The 15,707-nt window shown below is 37.6% G+C and overlaps 1 protein-coding gene across 1 annotated transcript; it reads right to left on the minus strand.

The window, feature by feature from the left end:
• Positions 1-12,722: 12,722 nt before the first annotated feature.
• On the minus strand, positions 12,723-13,121 carry LOC122098232 (tRNA-specific adenosine deaminase 2-like). The gene has a single exon (XM_042668680.1). It carries the CDS (start codon positions 13,119-13,121, stop codon positions 12,723-12,725), a length of 399 nt encoding a protein of 132 aa, XP_042524614.1.
• Positions 13,122-15,707: the final 2,586 nt, after the last annotated feature.

Here is a 15,707-nt window from a genome sequence, read left to right on the forward strand (position 1 = left end):
TTGTCAAGGTAATGTACAGTGGGGCTTTAGCTATAAAAGTAAGTTAATGAACTCATTTCTTTTCAAACTTGTTATCCCTTCTCCAATTTTTCTCCCTCTTCACTCCCAACACCCCCAAGATTATTTCTAACATATTGTCTTGTGAATACCACTGTTGCATAGGTTCCCCCTCTGTCCTTTGTCTCACCATTTTGTTTTTTCCCTTACCATTCCATAGTTCATATCAACACATTTACAATACCCAGGGTATCAAAATCAAAACACAGTGACTACAGAGGATAATGCATAGGTGGGAAAACACAAAGGATAAAAAGAATTCACCTAGAACATTAAGAACACCAACAAAGAACATGTCTTGTAGTTCATTTCACATGGAATCACCTTATATGCTGAGATGTACTTACTTATTGAGCTATTCTGCTCATCTACAAAGATTATACTTGATGTACACAATAATGCTCCCCTATTACCCAGTAATCCCACTTCTGGGCATTTAACTAGGAGACCCAAAACAAGGCCACACTAAAGCTACCAGAACAATTATCTTTATCACAGTAGTATTCACCAGAGATAAGATAAGGAATCAACCCAGATGGCCCTCCGTAGATGAATGGATCAAGAAAATGGGACACACACACAGATACACACACATGGAATACTATGTTTATATTAGAAAGAAAGATATCACTTCATTTGTAAGGAAATGGAAGATCTTGGAAAAAATCATATTAAGTGAAGTAAGCCAGACTTAAAGAAACATAGGTCCTATGGTTTCCTTTATTTGTAATAATTAGTTTACATCAAGGATAATCTCATGCATTTTAATTTGACATTTTGTTCTATGTTGAGCATGCATCATTATTGCTATATTGTTTGTTATAATTTCTGCAAACAAGCAGGTATGTAAAGAATTACATTCATCCAAACCATTACTGAAGGAAAAACAACTAAAAAAGCAATCCCTACTAGGAAGAACAACTCCTACTTACTTAACTTCATTCCTATGTAAAGCCAGTGTTGTCCCCTGTATCCTCATACGGTACATCACAACTCTATACCTGGTCATCCTGTATATCTACTATCTTCTACATTGTGACCTAAATGCCCAGCAATTCCACTTTGCTTTACTTTTTAAAAAGATTTCTCTCTTAATATTTGAGGTTTTTAAGAGAGAGAGAGAGAGAGAGAGAGAGAGAGAGAGAGAGAGAGAGAGTGTGTGTGTGTTTACAAAGAGCAGAGGACAACATTATTCTTCAATTAGAATACATCTTTCAGGTTATTGTAAGTTGTGGCTAATGCGAGAAGTCTTTTGCTATTTTAAGGATGAAACAGAAAAACATGATTGTGCATGTACCACAGTTGCTTTATTAGTGTATAGTTGAACACTGAACTTCGATTTATATCTTGGCTGTTGTGAATAATGTGAATGACAATGAACTACAGAATATTTACGAGTCACCCAGAGAGAAATAATCACATGATTGGTGGGTCAGATGATATTTCAACTTTGCATTTATTTTTCTTTTTTTTCTTTTTCTTTCTTTTTTTTTTTTTGTCGGTCGTGGAGCTTAAACTCTGGGACTGGGCGATGTCCCTCAGTTTCTCAGCTCAAGGCTAGTGCTCTACCACTTGAGCCACAGCATCACTTCTGGTTTTCTGAGTGTTTATTGGAGGTAAGGTTTTCACAGACTTTCCTGCCGGGGCTGGCTTTGAACCACAATCATCAGACCACAGCCTCTTTGGAAAACTGCATACTATTTTCGACTATTTTCTACTAACCCCTATTTTTACCAAGAGTGTAGAAAATTTCCTTTTCTCCACACTCTCATCAACATTCTTAGCTTTTGTTCAAAAGGTAATAAAGGGCAGATTTTCACTCTCTGCAATACCCCCCATTGTTGCTTTAGACTTAAATCCAACCTCCTAAAGACTTGGAATTACAAGTCTTTACCACCACACATGGTTCCTTTGATTTTTTTTTCGATGAGTTATAATAGTTATGAAGTAATATCATAGTAATTTTTTAATTTTTATTTTTTATTGTGAAAGTATGTACAGAGGGGTTACAATTATATGGGCAAGATAATGAGTACATTTATTTTCAAGCATTGTACCCTCCTCCTTTGTTTCTCCTTCCCATCCCATTATATCCTCCCCCCTCACCCCCCACCCAATCTTCCACATACACACCCACCAAAGTTGTAAAGTTCTTTTTCGACATAACGACTTGTACTTCTCATTGTGGCTTTGGGTCCACCTGTATCCCTATTTAAACGACTGGTTTTTCCCCTTCCCCTCCACAAATTATACTGACATCAAATACAGTGAAAGCAGGGGTTATACTGTGGGAGAGGAGCATACAAAGCAACAAAGAAATAATCTTATAAATGTGTTAGGAACAATATCATGAAAGAAAAAAAACAGTTCAATACATATCTTAGGGTTCATTTCCCTAACATCACCTTATCTGACCTTTTCTGCTTGACTCAGACATATACTAGATATTGCAAATAAAGGAAACCAAGGGACCTATATTTCTTTGTGCCTGTCTTGCTTCACTAAATATAATTTTTTCCAAGCCTTTCCATTTCCTAACAAATGGGGCAATGTCATTCTTTCTGATGGAGGCATAGAATTCCATTGTGTATATATACCACATTTTCTTGATCCATTCATCTACTGAGGGGAATCTGGATTGGTTCCCTATCTTAGCTGTAGTAAATAATGCTGCAATAAACATAGTTGTGCTGGTAGCTTTAGTGTGGTCTTGTTTGTAAACATTTGGGTAAATGCTCCAAAGTGGGATTAATGGGCCATAGGGGAGATCTATGTGGAGTCTTTTGAGGAACCTCCATACTACTTTCCAAAGTGGTTGAACAAGTTTACACTCCCACCCAAAATGAAGTAAGTTCCCTTCTGTCCACATCCCCTCCAGCATCTGTTGTTAATAGAGTTCTTTATTTTAGCAATTCTAACTGGTGTGAGGTGTTATATCAATGTTGTTTTGATTTGCATTTCTTTTATTGCTAGGGAGGTTGAGCTTTTCTTCATGTGTCTATTTGCCATTCTTCTTTCCTCTTCAGAGAAGTTTCTCTTTAAATATTTAGCCCACTTATATATCGGGCAATTGTTTCTTTGAGGATTTGTTGTTGGAGGATTTAATTTTTTAATTCAACGTATATTTTAGATATGAGACCCTTGTCTGTTGTATTGCTAGTGAAGATCTTCTCCTAATTTGTGGGCTTTCTATTGATCTTGCTAGCTATGTCATTTGCCATGCAGAAACTCTGCAACTTCATGAAATCCCATTTGTCCAACCTTTATTTGATTTGTTGTGTTTCTGGGTCTCTATTAAAAGAAAATTTCGGCCTGCGCCAAGGAGACCCTACGGTTTCTCCTATTTCATCCTTTAAAGTTTTCAGAGTGTCTGCTTTGACTCTGAGGTCTTTGATCCATTTGGAGTTGATTCTGGTGTTGGGTGATGTATAAGGATCTTGGTTTAGTTTTCTCCAAATTGTTAACCAATTTTGCCAGCACCATTTACTGAAGAGGTTGTCTTTCTTCCATTCTACTTTTTTAGCTCCCTTATCAAAAATTAGATGGCTATAGGTCTGTAGGTTCATTTCTGGGTTTTCAATTCTATTCCATTGGTCCTGAAGTCTGTTCTTGTGCCAGTACCTAGCTGTTTTGATTATTATGGCTTTATAGCAGAGTTTGAATTTTGGTATTGATATTCCTCCAGCAGTGTTCTCTCTGTTGAGGATCATTTTTGCTATTTTTGATCTTTTATTGCTCCATATGAATTTTTGGATTGCCTCTTCTATTTCCTTGTGGAATGAGTTTTGAATTTTGATGGGTATCTCATTGAATTTTTAGATAACCTTGGGAAGTATTGCCATTTTCACGATGCTGATCATTCCAGTCCAGGAGCATGGGAGTTTTTGCCAATTTCTAAGTTCTGTTTTGATATCCTTTTTCAAGTTTTTAAAGTTTTCATCATAGAGGTCCTTCACTTCTTTGCTTAAGTTAATTCCTATGTATTTTATGTTTTGTGGGGCTATTACGAATGGAGTTGCTTTCCTACATTCAGCCACACTTTCCTCATTTTTGGCATTCAGAAAAGCCATTGATTTTTGTGGGTTAATTTTATACCCTGCTACTTTGCCAAATTTTGAATCAGCCTGAGTAATTTGGGAGTGGAGTCTATGGGATTCTTGAAATACAAGATCATGTCATTTGCAAAGAGGGAGTATTTTACTTCTTCTTAGGCTGTTTGGATCCCTTTTATGTTTGCATCTTATCTTGTTGCTGTAGCTAGGCATTCTAATACTAGGTTGAAGAGAAGTGGAGAGAGTGGACGTCCTTGTCTTGTATCTCAGTTAAGAGGAAATGGCTTTAGTTTTTCAATATTAAGTGTAATGCTGTATTAAGGAATTATTATTGTATTAAGGAATATTCATGGATGCCTAATTTTTCCAAAATCTTCATCATAAAGGGGTGCTGGATCTTCTCAAATGCTTTTTCTGCATCGATTGAGATAACCATGTGGTTCTTAACCTTGCTCCTATTGATGTGATGAATTATGTTAATTGATTTGTGTATTTTGAAGCAGTTTTGCATCCCTGAAATGAATCCTGTTTGATCATGGTGTATGATTTTTTGGATGAACTGTTGAAGTGGATTGGCCAAAATTTTGTTGAGAAGTTTTACATCAATGTTCATCAAAGAAATGTGTCTGTAGTCCTCTTTCTTGATGAGTCCCTGCCTGGATTTGGGATGAGGGTTATGATGGCTTCATAGAATGTGTTTGATAGTGAACTTTCTCTTTCAATTTCATTGGAGAATTGGAGGAGTATTGGTGTGAGCTCTGCTTTGAAGGCCTGGTAGAATTCTGCTGTAAAACCATCTGGTCCTGGACTTTTCTTAGATGGGTGGTCTCTTATTGCTGTTTCTATTTCAATGCTGGTCTGGACCTTTAAGGATGGTTTCACTCATCTTGGTTAAATTTTGGCATGTCAACATTTGCTAGGAAAAGGTCCCCATTTCTGCCAAATTCTCAAACTTATTAGCATAAAGTTTTGAGAAGTATTCCCTTTTAATTTTCTTTTTTTTAATAATTTTTAAAAAGAGATTTCTTGTTTCTTCTTTATTTTTTTATTTTTTATTTATTTTATTTTATTTTATTTGTGAAAATACTACAGAGGGGTTACAATTACATGGGCAGGATAAGGCACACATTTCTTACCAAACATTGCAGCCTCCTCCTTTGTTTACCCTTCACCTCCCTTCCCAGCCTCCCCCCTCCACCCCCACCGACATTGTAAAGCTCATTTTTGACATGACAATTTGTACTTCTCATTGTTGCAACAGGTCCACCTGAATCCTTAAACGGCTTGTTTTTCCCCATCTCCTCCACAAGTTATACTGACATCAAATATATTGAAAACGGGGATTATACTGTGGGGGAGAGACATACAAAGCAACAAAGAAATAATATTATAAATGAGTTAGAAACACATGCATGAAAGAAAAAAAACCATTAAAATACCTATCTAAGGGTTCATTTTCCTATCATCACATTATCTGACTTTTTCCGCTTGACTCATACATATACTAGATATTGCAAATAAGGGAAACCATGGGACCTATGTTTCTTTGTGCCTGGCTTACTTCACTTAATATAATTTTTTCCAAGTTTTTCCATTTCCTAACAAATGGGGAAATGTCATTCTTTCTGATGGAGGCATAGAATTCCATTGTGTATATATATCACATTTTCTTGATCCATTCATCTACTGAAGGGCATCTGGGTTGGTTCCACATCATAGCTATGGTAAATAATGCTGCAATAAACATAGTTGTGCTGGTCGCTTTAGTGTGGTCTTGTTTGTAAACATTAGGGTAAATGCCCAAAAGTGGGATTGCTGGGTCTTAGGGGAGCTCTAAGTGAAGTCTTTTGAGGAACCTCCATACTGCTTTCCAAAGTGGTTGAACAAGTTTACATTCCCACCAACAATGAAGTAAGGTTACCTTTTGTCCACTTCCCCTCCAGCATCTGTTGTTAGAGTTCTTGATTTTTGCCATTCTAACTGGAGTGAGGTAGCATCTCAAAGTTGCTTTGATTTGCATTTCTTTTATGGCTAGGGATGTTGAGCATTTCTTCATGTGTCTATTGGCCATCCTTCTTTCTTCTTCAGAGAAGTTTCTCTTTAAGTCTTTAGCCCTCTTATTTATTGAGCAGTTGTTTCTTTGAGGATTTGTTGTTGGGGGATTTAATTTTTTGAGTTCCTAGTATATTTTAGATATGAGACCCTTGTCTGTTGTATGGCTAGTGAAGATCTTCTCCCAATTCGTGGGCTTTCTATTGATCTTGCCAGTTATGTACTTTGCCATGCAGATGCTCTGGAACTTCATAAAATCCCATTTGTCCAACCTTTCTTTGATTTGTTGTTTTTCCTGGTCTCTATTAAGAAAATTTCGGCCTGCTCCAAGGAGACCTAGGGTTTCTCCTATTCCATCCTGTAATGTTTACAGAGTGTCTGATTGACTCCGAGGTCTTTGAACATTTGGAGTTGATTCTGGTGCAGGGTGATATATAAGGATGTAGCTTCAGTTTTCTACAAGTAGTTAACCAATTTCACCAGCACCATTTACTGAAGAGGCTGTCTTTCTTCCATTCTATTATTTTAGCTCCCTTTTCGAAGATTAGATGGCTACAGGTCTGTAGGTTCATTTCTGAGTTTTCAATTCTATTCCATTGTTCCTGAGGTCTGTTCTTATGCCAGTAGCAAGCTGTTTTGATTACTATGGCTTTATAGTAGAGTTTGAAATTTGGTATTGATATTCCTCCAGCAGTGTTCTTTCTGTTGAGGAGCGTTTTTGCTATTCAGGGTCTTTTATTGTTCCATATGAATTTTTGAATTGCCTCTTCTATTTCCTTGAGGAATGAGGTTGGAATTTTGATAGATATCACATTGAATTTGGAGAGAGCCTTGGGAAGTATTGCCATTTTCACGATGTTAATCTTTTCAATCCAGGAGCATGGGAGGTTTTGCCATTTTCAAAGTTCTGTGTTGATTTCCTTTTTCAAGATTTTTAAGTTTTCATCATAGAGGTCCTTCACTTCTTTGGGTAAGTTAATTCCTAGGTATTTTATTTTTTGTGGTGCTATTATAAATGGAGTTCCTTTCCTAATTTCAACCACACTTTTCTCATTGTTGGCATACAAAAAAGCCATTGATTTTGGGGGGTTAATTTTATACCCTGCTACTTTATCAAAGTTTTGAATCAGCTTGAGTAATTTGGGAGTGGAGTCTAGGGGATTCTTTAAATACAAGATCAAGTCATCTGCGAAGAGGGAGAGTTTTATTTCTTCTTTCCCTATTTGGATCCCCTTTATGTTCGCATCTTGTCTTATTGCTGTAGCTAGGCATTCTAATACTAGATTGAAGAGAAGTGAAGAGAGTGGACATCCTTGTCTTGTTCTTGAGTTAAGAGGAAATGGCTTTAGTTTTTCACCATTAATTATAATGGTGGCTGTAGGTTTGTCATAAACAGCCATTATTGTATTGAGGAATGTTCCATGGATTCCTAATTTTTCCAGAATCTTCATCATAAAGGGGTGTTGCATCTTGTCGAATGCTTTTACTTCATATATTGAAATAACCATGTGGTTCTTATTCTTGCTCCTGTTGATGTGATGAATAATATTAATTGATTTGCATATATTGTACCAGTTTGCACCCTGAAATGAATCCTGTTTGATCGTGTTGTATGATTTTTTGGGTGAATTGTTGAAGTAGATTGGCCAAAATTTTGTTGAGAAGTTTTGCATCAATGTTCATCAAAGAAATGGGTCTATAGTTCTCTTTCTTTGATGTGTCCCTGCCTGATTTTGGGATGAGGGTTATGATGGCTTCATAGAATGTTTTCGGTAGTGAACTTTCTCTTTCAATTTCATTGAAGAGTTGGAGAAGTATTGGTGTGAGCTCTGCTTTGAAGGCCTTGTAAAATTCTGCTGTAAAACCATCTGGTCTGGACTTTCTTAGCTGGGAGATCTCCTATTGCTCTTTGTATTTCAATGCTTGATATGGGCCTGTTAAGATGGTTTAACTCATCTTGGTTTAGTTTTGGCATGTCAATATTTGCTAGGATAAGGTTCATTTCTGCCAAGTTCTCAAACTTATTAGCATAAAGTTTTGAGAAGTATTCCCTTATAATGTTCTGAATCTTGGTTGTTTCTTAAGGTGATGTTTCCATTCTCATCTCTGAGTTTATTTACTTGGGTGTGATCTCTTCTTTTTCTCCTGAGATTTGCTAAAAGTCTGTCAATTTTGTTAATTTTCTTTAAGAACCATCTCTTTGTTTTGTTGATTGTTTCTATAGTTGTTTTGGATTCTAATTCATTTAATTCTGATTTAATTTTAATTATTTCTCTCTGTCTATTGTATTGGGCCTTATCTTGCTGCTCTTTTTCAAGGAGGTTTAGATGTGTCATTAAATTGTTGGTTTCAGATCTCTCGTATTTGTTGATATAGGAGCTTAGAGCTATAAACTTGCCTCTGAGTACTGCCTTGTCTGTGTCCCAGAGGAGCTGGTAATTTGTGTGCTCATTTTTGTTGAATAGCATGAACATTTGAATTCCCTTTCTAATCTCAATGACCCATTCGTGATTCAGCAGTGTGTTGTTCAGCCTTTATGTGTTACCAGACTTTCTTTGGTGGCTTTTGGTGTTGAGTTCTAATTTTATTCCCTTGTGGTCTGAGAGAATGCAAGATATAACTTCAATGTTTCTGAATTTAGACAGTTTTGCTTTGTGGCCTAAAATGTGGTCTATTTTAGAAAATGTTCCATGTGCTACTGAGAAAAACGTGTATTCTAATGCTGCTGGGTGAAATGTTCGATAGATGTCTGTAAAATCTAGTTGATCAATTCAGCTGTTTAAATCTGCGGTTTCTCTGTTGAGTTTTTGCCGAGTTGATCTATCTAGTGGGGAGAGTGGTGTGTTAAAATCTCCAACAATTAATGTCTTTGGATCTATGTGGGATTTGAGGGAAAGTAGTGTTTCTTGGATAAATTTGAGTGCTCCATTGTTTGGCGAATAGATATTTAGAATTGTATTCTCCTGAAGGAGAGATCCGTTAATTAGTATGTAGCGACCTTCTTTATCTCTTCTCACGAATTTTAACTTGAAATCAAATTCATCTGATATTAGGATTGCAACTCCCTTCTGTTTATGGGGACCGTTTGCATGGTAGATATTGCTCCAGCCTTTAACATTGAAAATGTGTTTGTTTTTATGGGCAGGAGATGTGACTCCTGAAGGCAGCAGATAGAAGGATCTTGTTTTTTCATCCAATTAGACAGTCTGTCTCGCTTAATTGGAGAGTTAAGTCCGTTAATGCTGAGATAGGACTGAGAGGTAATTGGGATTTCCTGCCATGTTATCCACCTTCTTGGGGGCTGCAAAAACTGTGTCGCATCTGTGGCGGCTGCTGGTAAGAGCTCAGACCTCTCTATTTGCCTTGATTTTACTTAGCTGGCCTAACTCTCTGTCCTGTGATGGCACACTTGGTGTGATTCTCTGGCTTAGGACTGTTCACTGGAACTCTAAAACTGCTTTCTATGGGAGAGCTTGTTTAGCCTCCAGCTTCTCCTCTGCCATCTTCCCCGCCACCTCCTTGGCTTAACTTGTTCAATAGTAGCATTTTCTCTTTATACCTATATAATTTTCAAGTAACAAATTTTGAGAATTTTTAGTTTTCAGTTTTTCGTATCTCCTTTCTATCCCTCCCTTTCTCTCATCCTATCCTTTTCCTCTCTCAAGATCATCTATAAACTTACATAATTTTTAAGTGTTTCATTTTTTAAATTTAAATTTTTGTTTTTTCCATTTTTTCTTGTTTTTTTTTTTTTTTAATTGTGAGAATGCATACAGAGGAGTTAAAATTACATGGGCAAGGTAACGAATAACTTTCTTATCAAGAATTGTTGCCTCCTCTTTGTTTCCCCTTCTATCCCTTGCCATACTCCACCATCCTCCTACCCGAACTTCCCCCCACCACCCACCAAAGTTGTAAAGTTCTTTTGTTGACATAATGACTTGTACATCTCTTTGTTGCAATGGGTCCACCTGTATCCCTAGTTAAATGATTTTTTTCCCCTTCCCCTCCACAAATCATACCAAATACAGTGAAAGCACAGGTTATACCATAGGGAAGGGACATACAAAGAAACATAGAAATCATCTTATAAATATGATAGAAACAATTGCATGAAAGGAAAAAAAAACTTTTGAATACTTATCTTGGGGTTCATTCCCCTAACGTTAATTTATCTGATCTTTTCTGCTTGACTCAGACATATACTAGTTGTTGCAAATAAGGGAGACCATGGGACCTATTTTACCTTGGGCCTGGCTTACTTCACTTAATATAATTTTTTCCAAGTCTTTCCCTTTCTGAACAAATGGGGCAATGTCCTTCTTTCTGATGGAGGCATAGAATTCCATTGTGTATACATACCACATTTTCTTTATCCATTTATCTACTGAGGGACATCTCGGTTGGTTCCCTATTTTAGCTATGGTAAATAATGCTGCAATAAACATAGTCGTGCTGGTAGCTATAGTGTAGTCTTGGAGTTTTACTGTGGTCTTGTGTTTTTCGTGTCTCCTTTCTATCCCTCCCTTCTTCTCATCCTATCCTTTTCTTCTCTCAATATCATCTATAAACTTACATAATTTTTAAGTATTTATCTTTTTTTTTCATGGCACTAACATTTAATGAGAAGACAAATTTTAGAGTAGTAAAATTGAAGGTGCATGCATCATTGTTGTAGATTTGAAACCATGCATATCCTTCCTCATAAAATGTCTCAAATGCCGTTAAAAACACCACACGCAAAACCAAGCAATTATAAGTCCTTCGAAGCATGTAACTGTGATTAGCTGCTATTCTCAGCAATATAAAAATACTTCCACCACAATTTCATTCCAGTCTGTAAAGTAATTCAAAACAAACAAGTTGGAGACATCGCTCAAATGGCAGAAGCAACAAATACAGATGCTTTGTATCAAGGAAATGAATCCACTGAAGAAATGAACCCATCTGAGGAGCGGTCCTCTGGGGCCTGGCACTAGGCTTCTGGTGGAACGCTGAGGCCCCCTTCTGGGAAGAGACGTATACTGCAGCTGGGGTAGCTCTGCCAAACGTCAGGACACTTCTTGCACCCAGTAACACTGAAAGTTTTGTTGTGGATATTCTTTCCTGTGCAGTTTCAAATTTTAGGTATTAAATTTAACAGTTATAACCTGTATTTTCAAATGAGGAACAGCTGATTTCGGATTAAATGTATCATGCTACTTAATTTTGCAACTGGCATTCACACCAGTGGGCATTCTTCTTCACCTTGTTCCTTTTTAATTTCGCTGTAACTTTTTGCTTTGACAGTGTCTTGTTGAACTCCCTCTGCCTTCCAAGTGATGGGGTTACAGATGTGTATTACTATGACCAACTGTTGTTGGAACTCTTCACCCTCCAGTATATAACTACATTTTTTTCATCCATCCTTGTGAGAATATATGCTGAGGCAGAAGACCCTGTTTTGGTTCAGGGAACCAAAGAACTGTCTTATTTCTGTTATTGTCCTTTAATGCTTTGCCCCTTAAAAACAGAAATATCTTAAGATTCTATTATAGCAACATGGTACAATTTTTAAATGACCCTTAGGCACTTGTTTAAAAACATTTTTTCTATGTATTTAATAAAATCAATAGATTTCACAATCACATGTATACAGTGTATACAAATAATATACAATGTAGAAAAAAGCCAGACTTGCCCAGCACTGGTGGCTAACACCTGTAATCCTAGTGACTAAAAAATGCTGAGATCTGAGGGTCACAGTTTGAAGCCAGGCTGGGGGGAAAAGTCCGTGAGACTCATCTGCAATTAACCAACATAAAGCTAGGACTGGAGGTGTGACTCAAGTTTGAGCAAAAAAGCCAGAGAGTAACAACATGTTGAGTTCAAGCCCTAAAGCCAACACACACACAAACACACTCACACTCACGCAGCCAATACACTGGGAGACCACAACAGCTATAAAGAATGAAAATCCAACTCCACCTCCAAAAAGCCAGTTGTAAAGGACACACGTGACCATGGCTTTCTATTCCAAATGAGTGCAGGTGATGGGGTGTGGATGGACACTGAAATCCCAGCCTGCACTCAGCTGGAATGGATTGAAGCTGTGGCTTAAAGACATGTACTGTTTGCTAATTCCTAAAATCTCAAACTTTAGTTTTTCCCCCCCTTCATAAAAATGTTCTTTCAGCTGTGGAGAAGCTAATAGTTGTTTACAATTGTCAGCCTTTTAAGAAGCACTAATTTGTTCCCTTAAGAGTGCAAATGTTATTCTCCGTCTTCCCGGAGAATAACAAACAACACATAATATATGCTCCCTCCATGCCAGCAGCTTTTCAGGCTGGGGATTCCATCCAGGTCACCATGGGGCTTTCGTCTTTCATTACAAGTTCAGGATTTCTGAAATTCCTTCTTCCGAACTTTTGATTTTGGTGCATAAGGATTTTCTTGCTTGTAGAAGGCCTTTAACAGTTCCACAGCTTCCTCAGCCCGATATCCAGGGATGCACTGAAATGGTTTTCCCATATTTGGTAAGTCAGAAGAGGCAACATTTAGAACGGAGCCACAGCCACCAAATCATTCATTCTGACAGCCGTAGACGACCAGCGGGATTTTCATCAGGCCGAGAGCAGCTGCACACATAATGCAGGGTTCCACAGTGACATACAACACGGTACATTCAAATACAGCAGAAGGACTCTGGCCATTTCGTTGACACCAATCTAGGACTTGATCAATGGCGACCATTTCTGCATGTTGAGTAGCATTTTTGGTTTGATTCACTTCATTTCTTCCCTTCCCCACGATTTCATTGTTGTAGACCATAAGACAGCCAACAGGGACTTCGGTATTTTCAAGGGCGTCTTTGGCCATGCGCATCGCTTCCTCCATCCACCGTGCCGTCTCCAGGGCCAAAGACACGGCGGTCGAGACGCCCGGGGCTGGCATGGACGCGGCCAACGCCTCTGCCTCCATCCAGCCGGGTTAACGCACAGCTCTGACTCGCAGGCCTTCCGGGCCGGGAACCAAGTATTTATCTTTTTAAATTTAAATTTTTGTTTTTCTATATTTTCTGGTTTTTTTTTCTTAATGTCTCTCCTATCATTCTGTCCAATCCATTTCCCTCTCTGAGATTAGGCCTTGGTTAAATTCACTCTCATCTTACCTCGCCACCACCCTATAATTCTATTTTTCCCCACATTTCTCCCTACATCTAATAATTTCTGGTTTGCCAATTTTTTTCTTTGCTATTCTTATCCCATTAATCCATAGTTGTTTGATGTTGAATAGATTGTATCTGTTGAACTAGATTGCGTCTATAGGGTTTTGACTGTGCAACTACCAAACTTTGGTTGATGCATGCCTTAAAATTATGTTCTAGCACAAAATTAGTGTTACTTTCATACCAAATGAGCAGAAAAAGCCAGAAAAACGGAAGAAAAATGGCAAGTCCAGGTATCTGGACTCCCACTCATGATAAACAGTTGACAGAATAGTTAGTGAATAATCCAGAGGACAGTTCCCAAAAATCTGTACAAACAATACTGGTAAAAATGGTGAATGAAAAGATTGAAAACCTGCAAAGGACTCAGTGTGAGCATGATAGGGAGAGAGAGAGGCAAACCAAAGATTAATACTGGAATCTCGTGAGAGTGCAGAAACTACTCAAAGATTGGTACAGGAAGTGCGTGAGCAGACTTAGAACAGTCAAAGAGCAATACAGGAATTGCATAAGCAGGCTGACAACAATCAAAGAGAAACACAGCAATTGCATGAGGAGGAGGATAACAGAAAAAGAGAAACACAGGTATTGTGTAAGCAGGTTGAGAACAGTCAAAGAGAACTTCAGGAATTGCATGAACATGAGGAAGCTAATGAAAGAGTAATACAGCAATTGTGAGAGTGGAATGAGAATACACAAAGATCAAGAGAGACATTAATGGAATCCATAAAGAGACAGCTGAAAGAATTCAGGGAGACCACAAATGGAATCCTGAATAGAGCCTGGCAGAGGGAATGGGCAACAAAGGAAACCATAAACAATCAACTAAGTCATTTGAGAATAAACACTGAACACCAAATTAAGGAAGTATAGAAGTTCATAAAAGATCTAAAAGAAAGCTCTAACAAAGAATTTGAAGCCATTAAAGCCGACCAACTAGAAGGAAAAGAAATTAAAAACAAAGTAGAAAGTCATGACAGTAGGTTAAACCATGCAGAAGATAGAATCTTGGAGATTAAAGACAGCCTTGATATTATAGAGAAATAACATACTACTATCCAAGACAAATCCAAGGAATATGGGATAGATCTATTCAACATTTGGAAGACACCATCAGTAGGTCTAATATGAGGATAATGTTTGTAAAGGAGCACCTAGAAACAGAAGTTAATGGTCCAGAACATTTGTTTTACAGGATCCTAACAGAGAACTTCCCAAACATGCAAAAAGTTAGGATTATTCAGATAGAAGAAGCTTTTAGAACCCAAAATATACCAGACCAGAACAGGACATGGCAATGTCGCATTATAATCTGCACAGTATCAATTCAGACCAAGGAAAAGATCCATAAAACTGTCAAGTAGCAAAGATCAATCACCTATAAGAGGAAATCAATTAGAGTCCCCTCAGATTTGTCAGCAGAGAGAATTAAAGCAAGAAGAGCCTGGAATGATGTATGCCATGCCCTAAAGACAAACAATTATCAATCAAGAATACTCTACCCAGCTACACTCTCCTTCATAATCGAAGGTCAAAGAAAAACCTTCCATACCAAAGACAATCTGAAACAATATATTTCCCAAGAAGTAGCCCTACAAAAGCTACTTAAACATGTCCTACAAATAGAAAACCAACAAGATCACAATAAAGGCCAAGAAACAGCACCCAAACTGAGAATCCAAGAACCATAGGAAGAACCCAGTTGCTGCAGCCCCCAGAAGGTGGATAACATGGCAGGAACTCCCAAACACCTCTCAGTCCTAACGCTCAACATTAATGGACTTAACTCTCCAATTAAGCCACGTAAAAAGGCTAGTTGGATTAAAAAGCAAGATACTTTTATCTGCTGCCTTCAGGAATCACACCTTTCCCATGAAAACAAACACATTTTGAAAGTGAAAGGCTGTAACAAATCTACCAAGCAAATAGCCCCCATAAACAAGTGAGAGCTTCTATCCTAATATCAGATAAAATATACTTCAAATTAAAATTAGTGAAAAGAGATAAAGAATGTCGTTTTATACTAATTAAGGGATTTCCCATTCAGGAGGATATTACAAATCTAAATATTTATTCTCCAAACAAAAGACCACCCAGATTTATCCAAGAAACACTACTTTCCCTCAAAGCTCACATAGATCCAAAGACATTAATTGTAGGGGACTTTAACACACCACTATCCACACTAGATAGATTAACTCGGCAAAAACTCAACAGAGAAACTGCAGATCTAAACACCTGCATGGATCAATTAAATTTAACAGATATCTACCAAATATTTCACGCAGTAGCATCAGATACATGTTTTCCTCATCAGCTCACAGAAAATTTTACAAAAT

The sequence above is a fragment of the Dipodomys spectabilis genome, unplaced genomic scaffold (assembly GCF_019054845.1).
Source record: "Dipodomys spectabilis isolate Male_0828 unplaced genomic scaffold, ASM1905484v1 ptg000466l, whole genome shotgun sequence".
Classification (NCBI taxonomy): domain Eukaryota; kingdom Metazoa; phylum Chordata; class Mammalia; order Rodentia; family Heteromyidae; genus Dipodomys; species Dipodomys spectabilis.